Genomic DNA, 15,547 nt, shown 5'->3' with positions numbered 1-15,547 from the left:
ATTCACTAACCAGTATTGTAAACCATTCACTAACCAGTACTGTAAACCATTCACTAACCAGTACTGTAAACCATTGATAACCAGTACTGTAAACCATTCACTAACCAGTACTGTAAACCATTCACTAACCAGTATTGTAAACCATTCACTAACCAGTACAGTAAACCATTGATAACCAGTACTGTAAACCATTCACTAACCAGTACTGTAAACCATTCACTAACCAGTACTGTACACCATTCACTAACCAGTACTGTAAACCATTCACTAACCAGTATTGTAAACCATTCACTAACCAGTACTGTAAACCATTCACTAACCAGTACTGTAAACCATTGATAACCAGTACTGTAAACCATTCACTAACCAGTACTGTAAACCATTCACTAACCAGTATTGTAAACCATTCACTAACCAGTACTGTAAACCATTGATAACCAGTACTGTAAACCATTCACTAACCAGTACTGTAAACCATTCACTAACCAGTACTGTAAACCATTCACTAACCAGTACTGTAAACCATTCACTAACCAGTATTGTAAACCATTCACTAACCAGTACTGTAAACCATTCACTAACCAGTACTGTAAACCATTGATAACCAGTACTGTAAACCATTCACTAACCAGTACTGTAAACCATTCACTAACCAGTATTGTAAACCATTCACTAACCAGTACTGTAAACCATTGATAACCAGTACTGTAAACCATTCACTAACCAGTACTGTAAACCATTCACTAACCAGTATTGTAAACCATTCACTAACCAGTACTGTAAACCATTGATAACCAGTACTGTAAACCATTCACTAACCAGTACTGTAAACCATTCACTAACCAGTACTGTAAACCATTCACTAACCAGTACTGTAAACCATTCACTAACCAGTACTGTAAACCATTCACTAACCAGTACTGTAAACCATTACTAGCCAGTACTGTAAACCATTACTAGCCAGTACTGTAAACCATTCACTAACCAGTACTGTAAACCATTTAGAATTGAAGTTCTAGTTCACACACATACACACTCAACAGTCTCTCTCTCACGCACAGATACATAGAGAGGTGTGAGTCCTGGACTAAACCTTTGGATAAAGTGTATAAACAGAGAGTTACACCCTTCTCTTCTCTCCCACCGACCACTTGGCTGATGGTGTGTGTTTGGTTTTACTATCCTTCTGGTGACCTGGGGGCCTCTGATAAACCAGTGCATGCAATACGTACCAAATATACCCCGAAACCTGCGTGTGGTTTTCACACAGAATTATTTTTATTTTTTTAACTGAACTTGACATAAGAATGTGTTCACCTTCCAGCAAACTTTACACCACGGGTAAGCTGAGTTTCTATTGGTTGAAGCATTGCATTCCAAGCACTCAAGCAGCAAATAAGGGGATAAGATGGACATGTTTGTTCATAAAAAATTACAGGTTACTAACAAGATGACAATCGTTGAGCCATTTGTGAGAAGAGAGAACATCCATTTTGTTTCTTTTGCGTTCTAAAATAATTACAAAACAGGCTGTTCATCTGTTGCATTGAAGGGTGTAATGTCTGCCACTGTATCTAGACAACGTGTCAGAGTTCACGGTAGCGTGTAGATTAGAGGGGGGGAGACAAAAAGACAATGCAAAACATTAAGCCCTACCAAATGATCTGTTTACAAGGGCCACAACTATTTGCTATTGTTTTTGTTGTCTGTCAGATAGTCTCGGGCCTAAATGTTACTGCAACAGTGGGAACATTCTGTCGTCAAAACCTCCAGAAACGTCTGATTAAGTTAAGGCCGTTTCTATTTCCTTTAGATATATTTAGTCCTCATTTCCAAATACGTCCAAAGTGTCCAAAGTATGCAGGAAATAAGGGTGTTATTGTCACCATTAAAAAGGTGACTGATGGGTAATTTTTTACTGGTGGAGTTCTCTTCCTCCCCCAGTTTCAGGACCGGTCTGATTTTATACCGTACGTGCGTATGTACGCGTGCGACAAATTCATCAATCTCAGTATGTTTGTACGATATTTAGTGTGAAATTGACGCAAATTGTTATAAATGAGGCCCTCGTGAAGTCCTCATAAGGATTAAAAAAAAAACAGGGAACATGTCAAGGTCCTCACAAGGAAAAATGCTATTTTAAGGTTAGGTATTAGGGTTAGGGATACCATTAGAATTAGGGTTAGGAGTTATGGAAAATTAGATTTTGAATGGGGATCAATTGATTGGTCCCCGCAAGTATAGTAAAAACAAACGTTTGAGTGTGTGTGTGTGTGTGTGTGTGTGTGTGTGTGTGTGTGTGTGTGTGTGTGTGTGTATGTGTGTGTGTGTGTGTGTGTGTGTGTGTGTGTTTGAGGCGCAGCCCACAGAGCACTGGAAACTATTTCCTCCTCTAGAGCTTTAAAGCATCACACTCACTCAGATGTCAACACCACCAAGTCTTGTTCTCTCTCCCTCTCTCTCCCTCTCTCACTGTCTCTCTCACGGTCTCTCTCTCTCTCTCCCTCTCTCTCCCTCTCGCACTGTCTCTCTCACTGTCTCTCTCTCTCTCTCCCTCTCTCACTGTCTCTCTCACTGTCTCTCTCTCTCTCCCTCTCTCTCTCTCTCTCTCTCTCACTCTCTCTCTCTCTCTCTCTCTGACTCTCTCCCTCTCTGTCTCTCTTACTGTCTCTCTCCCTCTCTCTCTCTCTCTCTCTCTCTCTCTCTCTCTCTCTCTCTCTCTCTCTCTCTCACTGTCTCTCTCTCTCACTGTCTCACTGTCTCTCTCTCTGTCACTGTCTCTCTCTCTCACGGTCACTCTCACTGTTGCTTTCTCTCTCTCTCTCTCTCTCTCTCTCTCACTGTCTCTCTCACTGTCGCTCTCACTCTCTCTCACTGTCTCTCTCTCTCTCTAACTCTCTCTGAGAGATGTGAGGAGAGGGAGGAGGAGAGGAGAGAAACAGGAGGATAGAGGAGAGTAATGAGGAGAAGAGAGAGACAGAGAGAGAGACAGAGAGGGAGACAGAGAGTTAGAGAGAGAGAACATGGGGGAACGAGAGAGTAGTTAAACACTCTGTTATCACCTCATTGTTGATGAGTACAGTATTCAGTCTTTCATAGACATGTAATGGAAAAACTGTAATGTACCACATTCTTCTATAGTCCGTGTGTTTATAACGTACTTACATCTCTCTCCCTATTAAAGGATGCTAGCTAGATGATATTCAATCAAACTTGATGATGTCAGAGTTAATAGTTTTAACAGCCCCTCTGGGCGGGACTAAAGCAACACACACACACACACACACACACACCACATACCCAACATTCCATTCACCTGACATCAGCCATCTCATTGGCCAGCAGTGGTCTTCGTGGTATTTGTTCATTTCAGCGGGTCCTGTTTGGGCTGTCTTCCCAGAGGGGATTGATAAAGTTTCAATCGTCTAGCTCGAGGTGTGTCTGGCGACGAGATGTCATTGAAGAACAATGAGAAGAAAACCTAGGAAACATTGTGCTTGACGATTGACTTTATACAGCTTGTTCTCTCGTTGAATCGGGGTAGTTTAATAGTTTATTAATAACTAACTACCAACAAACGGCTTCTTGTAGCCGTCGATGAGCCTTTCTACTGGCAAATTGGACCACATTTCAGCAGCGATCTGCTCTAATTGAATGTTGGAGAGGTGCCCTCCACCCACTGCTGTTTTCAGCTCTCGTCATAGGTTATAGATGTGATTCATTGTCGACCGTACGGAGCCACACATCTGTGGGTAAATCATGCTTGGGATGATTTACAAGCAAACTGTGAGATTTATCAACATGAGAGTGTAAATTTACGACCATGATACCCACGACCATGACCATGACGACCATGACAGCCATGACCACGACTACGACCATGATACCCACGACCATGACAGCCATGACCATGACCACGACTACGACCATGACCACGACCATGACACCCACGACCATGATGACCATGACGACCATGACACCCACGACCATGACGACCATGACCATGATGACCATGATCACAACCATGACACCCACAACCACGACTACGACCATGACAGCCATGACCACGACCACGACCATGACAGCCATGACCACGACCATGACACCCACGACCATGACAGCCATGACCACGACCATGACACCCACGACCATGACAGCCATGACCACGACCACGACACCCACGACCATGACACCCACGACCATGACAGCCATGGCCACGACAATGACACCCACGACCATGACTGCCATGACCACGACCATGACACCCACGACCATGACAGCCATGACCACGACCATGACACCCACGACCATGACAGCCATGACCACGACCATGACACCCACGACCATGACACCCACAACAGCCATGACCACGACCATGACATCCACGGCCATGACACTAGACCACGACCAAGACCATTACACCCACGAACATGACAGCCATGACCACGACCGTGACACCCATGACCATGAAACCCACGACCATGACACCCATGACCATGACACCCACGACCATGACACCCACGACCATGACACCCATGACCACGACACCCACGACCATGACACCCACGACCATGACAGCCACGACCAAGACCATGACACCCACGACCATGACAGCCATGACCACGACAGCCATGACCACAAGCACGACCATGACAGCCATGACCATGATAGCCATGACCACGACACCCACGACCATGACAGCCATGACCACGACCACGACACCCATGACCATGACACCTACGACCCATGACCATGATACCTACGACCATGACAGCCACGACCATGACAGCCATGACCACGACCATGACACCCACGACCATGACAGCCATGACCACGACCATGACACCCACGGCCATGACAGCCATGACCACGACCAAGACCATGACACCCACGAACATGACACCCACGACCATGACACCCATGACCATGACACCCACGACCATGACACCCATGACCATGACACCCACGACCATGACACCCACGACCATGACACCCACGACCATGACAACCACGACCACGACAACCATGACCACGACACCCACGACCATGACACCCACGACCATGACAGCCATGACCACAACCATGATGACCATGACGACCATGACACCCACAACCATGACACCCACAACCATGACAGCCATGACCACGACAGCCATGACCACAAGCACGACCATGACTGCCATGACCATGACAGCCATGACCACGACCACGACACCCATGACCATGACACCTACGACCATGACAGCCACGACCATGACAGCCACGACCACAACACCCACAACCATGACACCCACGACCATGACACCCACGACCATAGTACAATTAGGGCCTGGATGATACCCTTAGGGATGATACCACTAGGCCCGGGATGATACCACTAGGGCCGGGATAATACCATTAGGGATGATACCAGTAGGGCCGGGATGATACCAGTAGTGCCGGGATGATACCAGTAGGGCCGGTATGAAACCAGTAGGGTCGGTATGATGACCATGATCACAACCATGACACCCACAACCACGACTACGACCATGACAGCCATGACCACGACCACGACCATGACAGCCATGACCACGACCATGACACCCACGACCATGACAGCCATGACCACAACCATGACACCCACGACCATGACAGCCATGACCACGACCACGACACCCACGACTATGACACCCACGACCATGACAGCCATGGCCACGACAATGACACCCACGACCATGACAGCCATGACCACGACCATGACACCCACGACCATGACAGCCATGACCACGACCATGACACCCACGACCATGACAGCCATGACCACGACCATGACACCCACGACCATGACACCCACAACAGCCATGACCACGACCATGACATCCACGGCCATGACACTAGACCACGACCAAGACCATTACACCCACGAACATGACAGCCATGACCACGACCGTGACACCCATGACCATGAAACCCACGACCATACCCATGACCATGACACCCACGACCATGACACCCACGACCATGACACCCATGACCACGACACCCACGACCATGACACCCATGACCACGACAGCCATGACCACAAGCACGACCATGACAGCCATGACCATGATAGCCATGACCACGACACCCACGACCATGACAGCCATGACCACGACCACGACACCCATGACCATGACACCTACGACCCATGACCATGATACCTACGACCATGACAGCCACGACCATGACAGCCATGACCACGACCATGACACCCACGACCATGACAGCCATGACCACGACCATGACACCCACGGCCATGACAGCCATGACCACGACCAAGACCATGACACCCACGAACATGACACCCACGACCATGACACCCATGACCATGACACCCACGACCATGACACCCACGACCATGACACCCACGACCATGACAACCATGACCACGACACCCACGACCATGACACCCACGACCATGACAGCCATGACCACAACCATGATGACCATGACGACCATGACACCCACAACCATGACACCCACAACCATGACAGCCATGACCACGACAGCCATGACCACAAGCACGACCATGACTGCCATGACCATGACAGCCATGACCACGACCACGACACCCATGACCATGACACCTACGACCATGACAGCCACGACCATGACAGCCACGACCACAACACCCACAACCATGACACCCACGACCATGACACCCACGACCATAGTACAATTAGGGCCTGGATGATACCCTTAGGGATGATACCACTAGGCCCGGGATGATACCACTAGGGCCGGGATAATACCATTAGGGATGATACCAGTAGGGCCGGGATGATACCAGTAGTGCCGGGATGATACCAGTAGGGCCGGTATGAAACCAGTAGGGTCGGTATGATACCAGTAGAGATGATACCAGTAGGGGCGGGTTGATACCAGTAGGGATGATACCAGTAGGGCCGGGATGATACCAGTAGGGCCGGGACTGTACGGAGCCACACATCTGTGGGTAAATCATGCTTGGGATGATTTACAAGCAAACTGTGAGATTTATCAATATGAGAGTGTAAATTTACGACCATGATACCCACGACCATGACCATGACGACCATGACAGCCATGACCACGACTACGACCATGATACCCACGACCATGACAGCAATGACCATGACCACGACTACGACCATGACCACGACCATGACACCCACGACCATGATGACCATGACGACCATGACACCCACGACCATGACGACCATGACCACGACCATGACACCCACGACCATGATGACCATGACAACAACCATGACACCCACAACCACGAATATTAACCCAGTCAGATATAGAGGAGTTATTAACCAAGTCAGATATAGAGGAGTTATTAACCCAGTCAGATACACGACCATGACAGCCATGACCACGACCATGACACCCACGACCATGACACCCACGACCATGACAGCCATGACCACGACCATGACACCCACGACACTGACACCCACGACCATGACAGCCATGACCACGACCACGACACCCACGACCATGACACCCACGACAATGACATTCATGACCACGACCACGACACCCACGACCATGACACCCACGACCATGACAGCCATGACAGCCAAGACCATGACACCCACGACCATGACACCCACGACCATGACAGCCATGACCACGACTATTTCACCCACGACCATGACACCCACGACCATGACAGCAATGACCACGACCATGACACCCACGACCATGACACCCACAACCATGACAGCCATGACCACGACCATGACACCCACGACCATGACACCCACCACCATGACAGCCATGACCAAGACCATGACACCCACGACCATGAAACCCACGACCATGATATAGAGGGGTTTATTTACCCAGTCAGATATAGAGGAGTTATTAACCCAGTCAGATATAGAGGAGTTATTAACCAAGTCAGATATAGAGGAGTTATTAACCCAGTCAGATATAGAGGGGTTATTTACCCAGTCAGATATAGAGGAGTTATTCACCCAGTCAGATATAGAGGAGTTATTAACCCAGTCAGATATATTAGGAGTTATTTACCCAGTCAGATATAGAGGAGTTATTAACCCAGTCAGATATAGAGGAGTTATTAACCAAGTCAGATATAGAGGAGTTATTTACCCAGTCAGATATAGAGGAGTTATTAACCAAGTCAGATACAGAGGAGTTATTTACCCAGTCAGATATAGAGGAGTTATTAACCCAGTCAGATATAGAGGGGTTATTTACCCAGTCAGATATAGAGGAGTTATTAACCCAGTCAGATATAGAGGAGTTATTAACCCAGTCAGATATAGAGGTGTTATTTACCCAGTCAGATATAGAGGAGTTAATAACCCAGTCAGATATAGAGGAGTTATTAACCCAGTCAGATATAGAGGAGTTATTAACCCAGTCAGATATAGAGGAGTTATTTAGAGGAGTGACGTGAGGGATTTAGTAATACATTGTTTGCTATCCTTTTTCCTTTCTTTCTATGCCACCAAATGTTTCCATATGAACTACTGGTAATGTTACCATGACTACGTTCAGTAGGCTACTGGTAATGTTACCATGACTACGTTCAATAGGCTACTGGTAATGTTACCATGACTACGTGCAATAGGCTACTGGTAATGTTACCTTGGATACATTCAGTTGGCTACTGGTGATGTTACCATGGCTACATTCAGTAGACTACTCGTAATGTTACCTTGACTAAATTCAGTAGACTACTGGTAATGTTACCTTGACTACGTTCAGTAGACCACTGGTAATGTTACCATGGCTACGATCAGTTCCAGAACGTTGCAGATAGAAATAACTTGAATAGAGTTGACATGATTCCTTATTGAACATGAATAGAGTTGACATGATTCTTTATTCATCATGAATAGAGTTGACATGATTCCTTATTCAACATGAATAGAGTTGACATGATTCTTTATTCATCATGAATAGAGTTGACATGATTCTTTATTCATCATGAATAGAGTTGACATGATTCCTTATTCAACATGAATAGAGTTGACATGATTCTTTATTCATCATGAATAGAGTTGACATGATTCTTTATTCATCATGAAAAGAGTTGACATGATTCCTTATTCAACATGAATCGAGTTGACATGATTCCTTATTCAACATGAATAGAGTTGACATGATTCCTTATTCAACATGAATCGAGTTGACATGATTCCTTATTCAACATGAATAGAGTTGACATGATTCTACTGGGTTACAGGCTGTTTCTTTCAGTTTGTCTCTTGACCAGTTTATTTTATTTTGTACGCGAGTCTTATGTTGTAAATATATCTGTAGGCGAGTCTTATGTTGTTAATATATCGGTACGCGAGTCTTATGTTGTTAATATATCTGTACGCGAGTCTTATGTTGTTAATATATCTGTACGCGAGTCTTATGTTGTTAATATATCTGTACGCGAGTCTTATGTTGTTAATATATCTGTAGGCGAGTCTTATGTTGTTAATATATCGGTACGCGAGTCTTATGTTGTTAATATATCTGTAGGCGAGTCTTATGTTGTTAATATATCTGTACGCGAGTCTTATGTTGTTAATATATCTGTACGCGAGTCTTATGTTGTTAATATATCTGTACGCGAGTCTTATGTTGTAAATATATCTGTACGCGAGTCTTATGTTGTTAATATATCTGTACGCGAGTCTTATGTTGTTAATATATCGGTACGCGAGTCTTATGTTGTTAATATATCGGTACGCGAGTCTTATGTTGTTAATATATCTGTAGGCGAGTCTTATGTTGTAAATATATCTGTACGCGAGTCTTATGTTGTTAATATATCGGTACGCGAGTCTTATGTTGCAAATATATCGGGACGCGAGTCTTATGTTGTAAATATATCGGGACGCGAGTCTTATATTGTAAATATATCGGGACGCGAGTCTTATGTTGTAAATATATCGGGACGCGAGTCTTATGTTGTAAATATATCTGTACGCGAGTCTTATGTTGTTAATATATCGGGACGCGATTCTTATGTTGTTAATATATCTGTACGCGAGTCTTATGTTGTAAATATATCTGTACGCGAGTCTTATGTTGTTAATATATCGGTACGCGAGTCTTATGTTGTTAATATATCTGTACGCGAGTCTTATGTTGTTAATATATCTGTACGCGAGTCTTATGTTGTTAATATATCTGTACGCGAGTCTTATGTTGTTAATATATCTGTACGCGAGTCTTATGTTGTTAATATATCGGTACGCGAGTCTTATGTTGTTAATATATCGGGACGCGAGTCTTATGTTGTAAATATATCTGTACGCGAGTCTTATGTTGTAAATATATCTGTACGCGAGTCTTATGTTGTAAATATATCTGTACGCGAGTCTTATGTTGTAAATATATCTGTACGCGAGTCTTATGTTGTAAATATATCTGTACGCGAGTCTTATGTTGTAAATATATCGGGACGCGAGTCTTATGTTGTAAATATATCGGGACGCGAGTCTTATGTTGTTAATATATCTGTATGCGAGTCTTATGTTGTAAATATATCTGTACGCGAGTCTTATGTTGTAAATATATCTGTACGCGAGTCTTATGTTGTTAATATATCGGTACGCGAGTCTTATGTTGTAAATATATCTGGACGTGAGTCTTATGTTGTAAATATATCTGTACGCGAGTCTTATGTTGTAAATATATCTGTACGCGAGTCTTATGTTGTTAATATATCTGTAGGCGAGTCTTATGTTGTAAATATATCGGGACGCGAGTCTTATGTTGTAAATATATCTGTACGCGAGTCTTATGTTGTTAATATATCGGGACGCGAGTCTTATGTTGTAAATATATCTGTACGCGAGTCTTATGTTGTAAATATATCGGGACGCGAGTCTTATGTTGTAAATATATCTGTAGGCGAGTCTTATGTTGTAAATATATCGGGACGCGAGTCTTATGTTGTAAATATATCGGGACGCGAGTCTTATGTTGTAAATATTTCGGGACGCGAGTCTTATGTTGTTAATATATCTGTAGGCGAGTCTTATGTTGTTAATATATCTCTATGCGAGTCTTATGTTGTTAATATATCTGTACGCGAGTCTTATGTTGTTAATATATCTGTACGCGAGTCTTATGTTGTAAATATATCGGGACGCGAGTCTTATGTTGTAAATATATCGGGACGCGAGTCTTATGTTGTAAATATTTCGGGACGCGAGTCTTATGTTGTTAATATATCGGGACGCGAGTCTTATGTTGTAAATATATCTGTACGCGAGTCTTATGTTGTAAATATATCTGTAGGCGAGTCTTATGTTGTAAATATTTCGGGACGCGAGTCTTATGTTGTAAATATATCGGGACGCGAGTCTTATGTTGTAAATATTTTGGGACGCGAGTCTTATGTTGTTAATATATCTGTAGGCGAGTCTTATGTTGTAAATATATCTGGACGCGAGTCTTATGTTGTAAATATATCTGTACGCGAGTCTTATGTTGTAAATATATCTGTACGCGAGTCTTATGTTGTTAATATATCTGTACGCGAGTCTTATGTTGTAAATATATCTGTACGCGAGTCTTATGTTGTTAATATATCTGTACGCGAGTCTTATGTTGTTAATATATCTGTAAGCGAGTCTTATGTTGTTAATATATCTGTACGCGAGTCTTATGTTGTTAATATATCTGTACGCGAGTCTTATGTTGTTAATATATCGGTACGCGAGTCTTATGTTGTAAATATATCTGTACGCGAGTCTTATGTTGTAAATATATCTGTACGCGAGTCTTATGTTGTAAATATATCTGTACGCGAGTCTTATGTTGTTAATATATCGGGACGCGAGTCTTATGTTGTAAATATATCTGTACGCGAGTCTTATGTTGTAAATATATCTGTAGGCGAGTCTTATGTTGTTAATATATCTGTATGCGAGTCTTATGTTGTTAATATATCGGTACGCGAGTCTTATGTTGTTAATATATCGGTACGCGAGTCTTATGTTGTTAATATATCTGTACGCGAGTCTTATGTTGTTAATATATCGGTACGCGAGTCTTATGTTGTAAATATATCGGTACGCGAGTCTTATGTTGTAAATATATCTGTACGCGAGTCTTATGTTGTTAATATATCTGTACGCGAGTCTTATGTTGTTAATATATCTGTACGCGAGTCTTATGTTGTTAATATATCTGTAGGCGAGTCTTATGTTGTTAATATATCGGTACGCGAGTCTTATGTTGTTAATATATCTGTACGCGAGTCTTATGTTGTTAATATATCTGTACGCGAGTCTTATGTTGTTAATATATCGGTACGCGAGTCTTATGTTGTTAATATATCTGTACGCGAGTCTTATGTTGTTAATATATCGGTACGCGAGTCTTATGTTGTAAATATATCGGTACGCGAGTCTTATGTTGTTAATATATCTGTACGCGAGTCTTATGTTGTTAATATATCTGTACGCGAGTCTTATGTTGTTAATATATCTGTACGCGAGTCTTATGTTGTAAATATATCGGTACGCGAGTCTTATGTTGTTAATATATCGGGACGCGAGTCTTATGTTGTCCTGCAAGTAAAAGTCCAGATTTGCTGTTCGCCTCCTCACTGTTAAAATCCAACTGCATGGTCCACATTGACACCAGCAAAGAGTCCAGATCTGAATCACATCCATAACTTATGGTGAGATCTGAATCAGAATCCATAACCTATGGTGAGATCTGAAAACATCACAGTTGGTGGAGGACACCTCTCAAACATTCAAGACTTGGAGCAGTTTGCTGCCACATTGCCAGTAGAAAGGTGAAGCTCATTGATGACGACAAGAAGGGTTTGTCTGCAGTTATCTTGGCCAAGGACTCTGTACCTAACTACTAGCTCTGGGGTGCCAATAACGTTGCCCATTCCATTTGTCTTTATGTTCTAAATTAAAATGATAAACTTTTAAGTTAACAAAATAATTAATTAGTTCTGCAATGTATGAAGATCCAATAAGACGGTGTGTGACTAAAATATTTAAACTTATTTTAGAAGAAATAGGGAACTATTTAAGAAAACTGCAAGGGTGTCAATACATTTGGCAGCAACTGTGTTTACTACATGTAACAATCTTCTGGATACTCCAGTTGTGACTGAAAATAACTACTTTGAATACCGAATGACATTTTGTAAACCATTCTGAACCTTCATGAATCATTCGGAACCCAAATGAACCATTCGGAACCCAAATGAACCATTCAGAACCCAAATGAACCATTCTGAACCTTCATGAACAATTCTGATCCTTCATGAATCATTCGGAACCCAAATGAACCATTCGGAACCCAAATGAACCATTCTGAACCCAAATGAACCATTCTGAACCCAAATGAACAACAGCAGTGTTCTGGTTTGGCTTATTGAGGTAAGAGAGCAGATTGGTTGTCTGTGAGTTGTAACCCCGCCCCCTCTCTGATCCTCCGCCCATTCAGGAGAGACCATGACTATTCTAAACACGGCTGATTGGCTGCTGGGCTGCAGTAGCCCGCCCCCTGGCCACAGTGGAAAGGACTATGGTATTGACTGAGCATGTGTGTGTCTGAGCGGCCTACTCTGGAGTGGTGTGGCGTGATGTGTGTTTTCAATGTGTGTGGGTGGGGTGGGGTTGTGTGAAGTGGGGGTGTGTGGGGTGGGGGTGTGGAGTGGGGTGGTGTGTGGTGAGGTGAGGTTGTGTGGAGTGGGGTTGTGTGGGGTGGGGGTGTGTGGGGTGGGGGTGTGTGGGGTGTGGGTGTGTGAAGCGGGGTTGTGTGGGGTGAGGTTGTGTGGAGTGGGGTTGTGTGGGGTGGGGGTGTGTGGGGTGGGGGTGTGTGGGGTGTGGGTGTGTGAAGCGGGGTTGTGTGGGGTGGGGTTGTGTGAAGTGGGGGTGTGTGGGGTGGGGGTGTGTGGGGTGGGGGTGTGTGAAGTAGGGGTGTGTGGGTTGGGTTGTGTGGGGTGGGGGTGTGTGAAGTGGGGGTGTGGAGTGGGGTGGTGTGTGGTGAGGTGAGGTTGTGTGGAGTGGGGTTGTGTGGGGTGGGGGTGTGTGGGGTGGGGGTGTGTGGGGTGTGTGGGATGTGGGTGTGTGAAGCGGGGTTGTGTGAAGTGGGGGTGTGTGGGGTGGGGGTGTGTGGGGTGGAGTGGGGGGGGGGGGGGTGAGTATAGGGGTGTGTGGGGTGTTTGAAGTGGGGGTGTGAAGTGGGGGTGTGTGGGGTGTGTGAAGTGGGGGTGTGTGGAGTGGGGTTGTGTGGGGTGGGGTTGTGTGAAATGTGGTTGTGTGAAGTGGGGGTGTGTGGGGTGGAGTGGGGGGGGGGGGGGTGATTATAGAGGCATCTTCAGAAGCACACAACATTTTGGAATGTTCAGATAGAAATATAGAAAATAGAACAAACATGCTAAGACCAAGGAATCATGTTGGCTCTGTTCATGGCATTTCTATCTGCAATGTTTGGCAACTGAACATGGCCTAGGTGTGTGTTTGAGAGAGAAAAGGCATGTGGAATTATAATACAGGCTTCCACGATAGCTAGCTACAATACCCAAGTCTAGAGATCTTCCACAGTAGCTAGCTACAATACCCCAGTCTAGCGATCTTCCACGGTAGCTAGCTACAATACCCCAGTCTAGAGATCTTCCACGGTAGCTAGCTACAATACCCAAGTCTAGCGATCTTCCACGGTAGCTAGCTACAATACCTCAGTCTAGAGATCTTCCACAGTAGCTAGCTACAATACCCAAGTCTAGAGAACTTCCACGGTAGATGTGTGCTGTGCTGTTTGAATTATTCTGCACATGACCTCATATCTAGTCTCTCCTTCTCGTCTCTTTATCTCCTCTCTTCCCTCTCCCTATCCTTCCTCTCTTCTCCTGTCCTCCCTATCGCCTCTCCTCCCTCCCTCTCTCCTCCTCTCCTTCCTTTATCCTTTCTCCTCTCATCTCTGTCATCTCTCCTCTTCCTCTCTTCTCTCCTCTCTCTCTCCTCTCTTCTTTCTCTCTCTCCTTTCTCCTCTCCTCTCTCTCCTCTCCCTTTCCTCTCCTCTCTCTCTCCTCTCCTTCCTCTCTCTCTCTCTTTTCGCCTCTCCTCTCATCTCCTCTCTCCTCTCCTTCCTCTCCTCGCTCCTCTCCTCTTCTCTATCCCCTCTCCTCTCTCTACTTTCTCCTCTTCTTTTGCTCCTCTCCTTCTCTCTCTCTCTCTCTCTCTCTCTCTCCTCTCCTTCCTCTCTCCTCTCGCTTCTCCTCTTTCTTCTCTCCACTCTGTCCTCTTCTCTCTCCTCGTCGCTCTCTCCTCTCTCTCTCCTTCTCTCTCTCTCCTCTCTCTCCTCTTCTCTCTCTCCTCTCCTGTCTCCTCACCTCTCTCCTCTCTCTCCTCTCCTCTCTCCTCTCTCCTCTCTCTCCTCTCCTCTCTCCTCACCTCTTTCTCTCTCTCCTCATCGCTCTCTCTCTCCTCTCCCTCTCTCCTCTCCTCTCTCTCCTCTCCTCTCTCACCTCTCTCTCTCTCTCCTCTCTCTCCTCTCCTCTCCTCTCTCTCCTCTCCTCTCTCCT

General features: G+C 45.0%; 2 protein-coding genes across 2 annotated transcripts in view; both read left to right on the top strand.

The window, feature by feature from the left end:
- The window catches only part of eya4 (EYA transcriptional coactivator and phosphatase 4), a 141,567-nt gene that overhangs the window by 78,569 nt on the left and 47,451 nt on the right, over positions 1-15,547 (top strand). The window contains exon 5 of the mRNA XM_090233319.1: positions 13,465-13,548. Within this exon, the coding sequence (XP_090089445.1) occupies positions 13,465-13,548 (84 nt within the window). The remainder of the gene's footprint in view (positions 1-13,464; positions 13,549-15,547) is intronic.
- LOC149984193 (uncharacterized) lies at positions 5,551-7,204 on the top strand. The gene has a single exon (XM_090233391.1). The coding sequence runs from the start codon at positions 5,911-5,913 to the stop codon at positions 6,751-6,753; it is 843 nt and encodes a 280-aa protein (XP_090089517.1). The 5' UTR covers positions 5,551-5,910; the 3' UTR covers positions 6,754-7,204.

This window comes from Oncorhynchus mykiss, chromosome 4, assembly GCF_057628025.1.
Source record: "Oncorhynchus mykiss isolate SJ-2025 chromosome 4, ASM5762802v1, whole genome shotgun sequence".
Classification (NCBI taxonomy): Eukaryota; Metazoa; Chordata; class Actinopteri; order Salmoniformes; family Salmonidae; genus Oncorhynchus; species Oncorhynchus mykiss.
This window is presented reverse-complemented; position numbering and strand designations above follow the sequence as displayed.

Bases quoted from the DNA above. Each gene is read 5' to 3' on its own strand.
- LOC149984193 (XM_090233391.1), top strand. From the start codon at position 5,911: ATGACAGCCATGACCACGACCGTGACACCCATGACCATGAAACCCACG.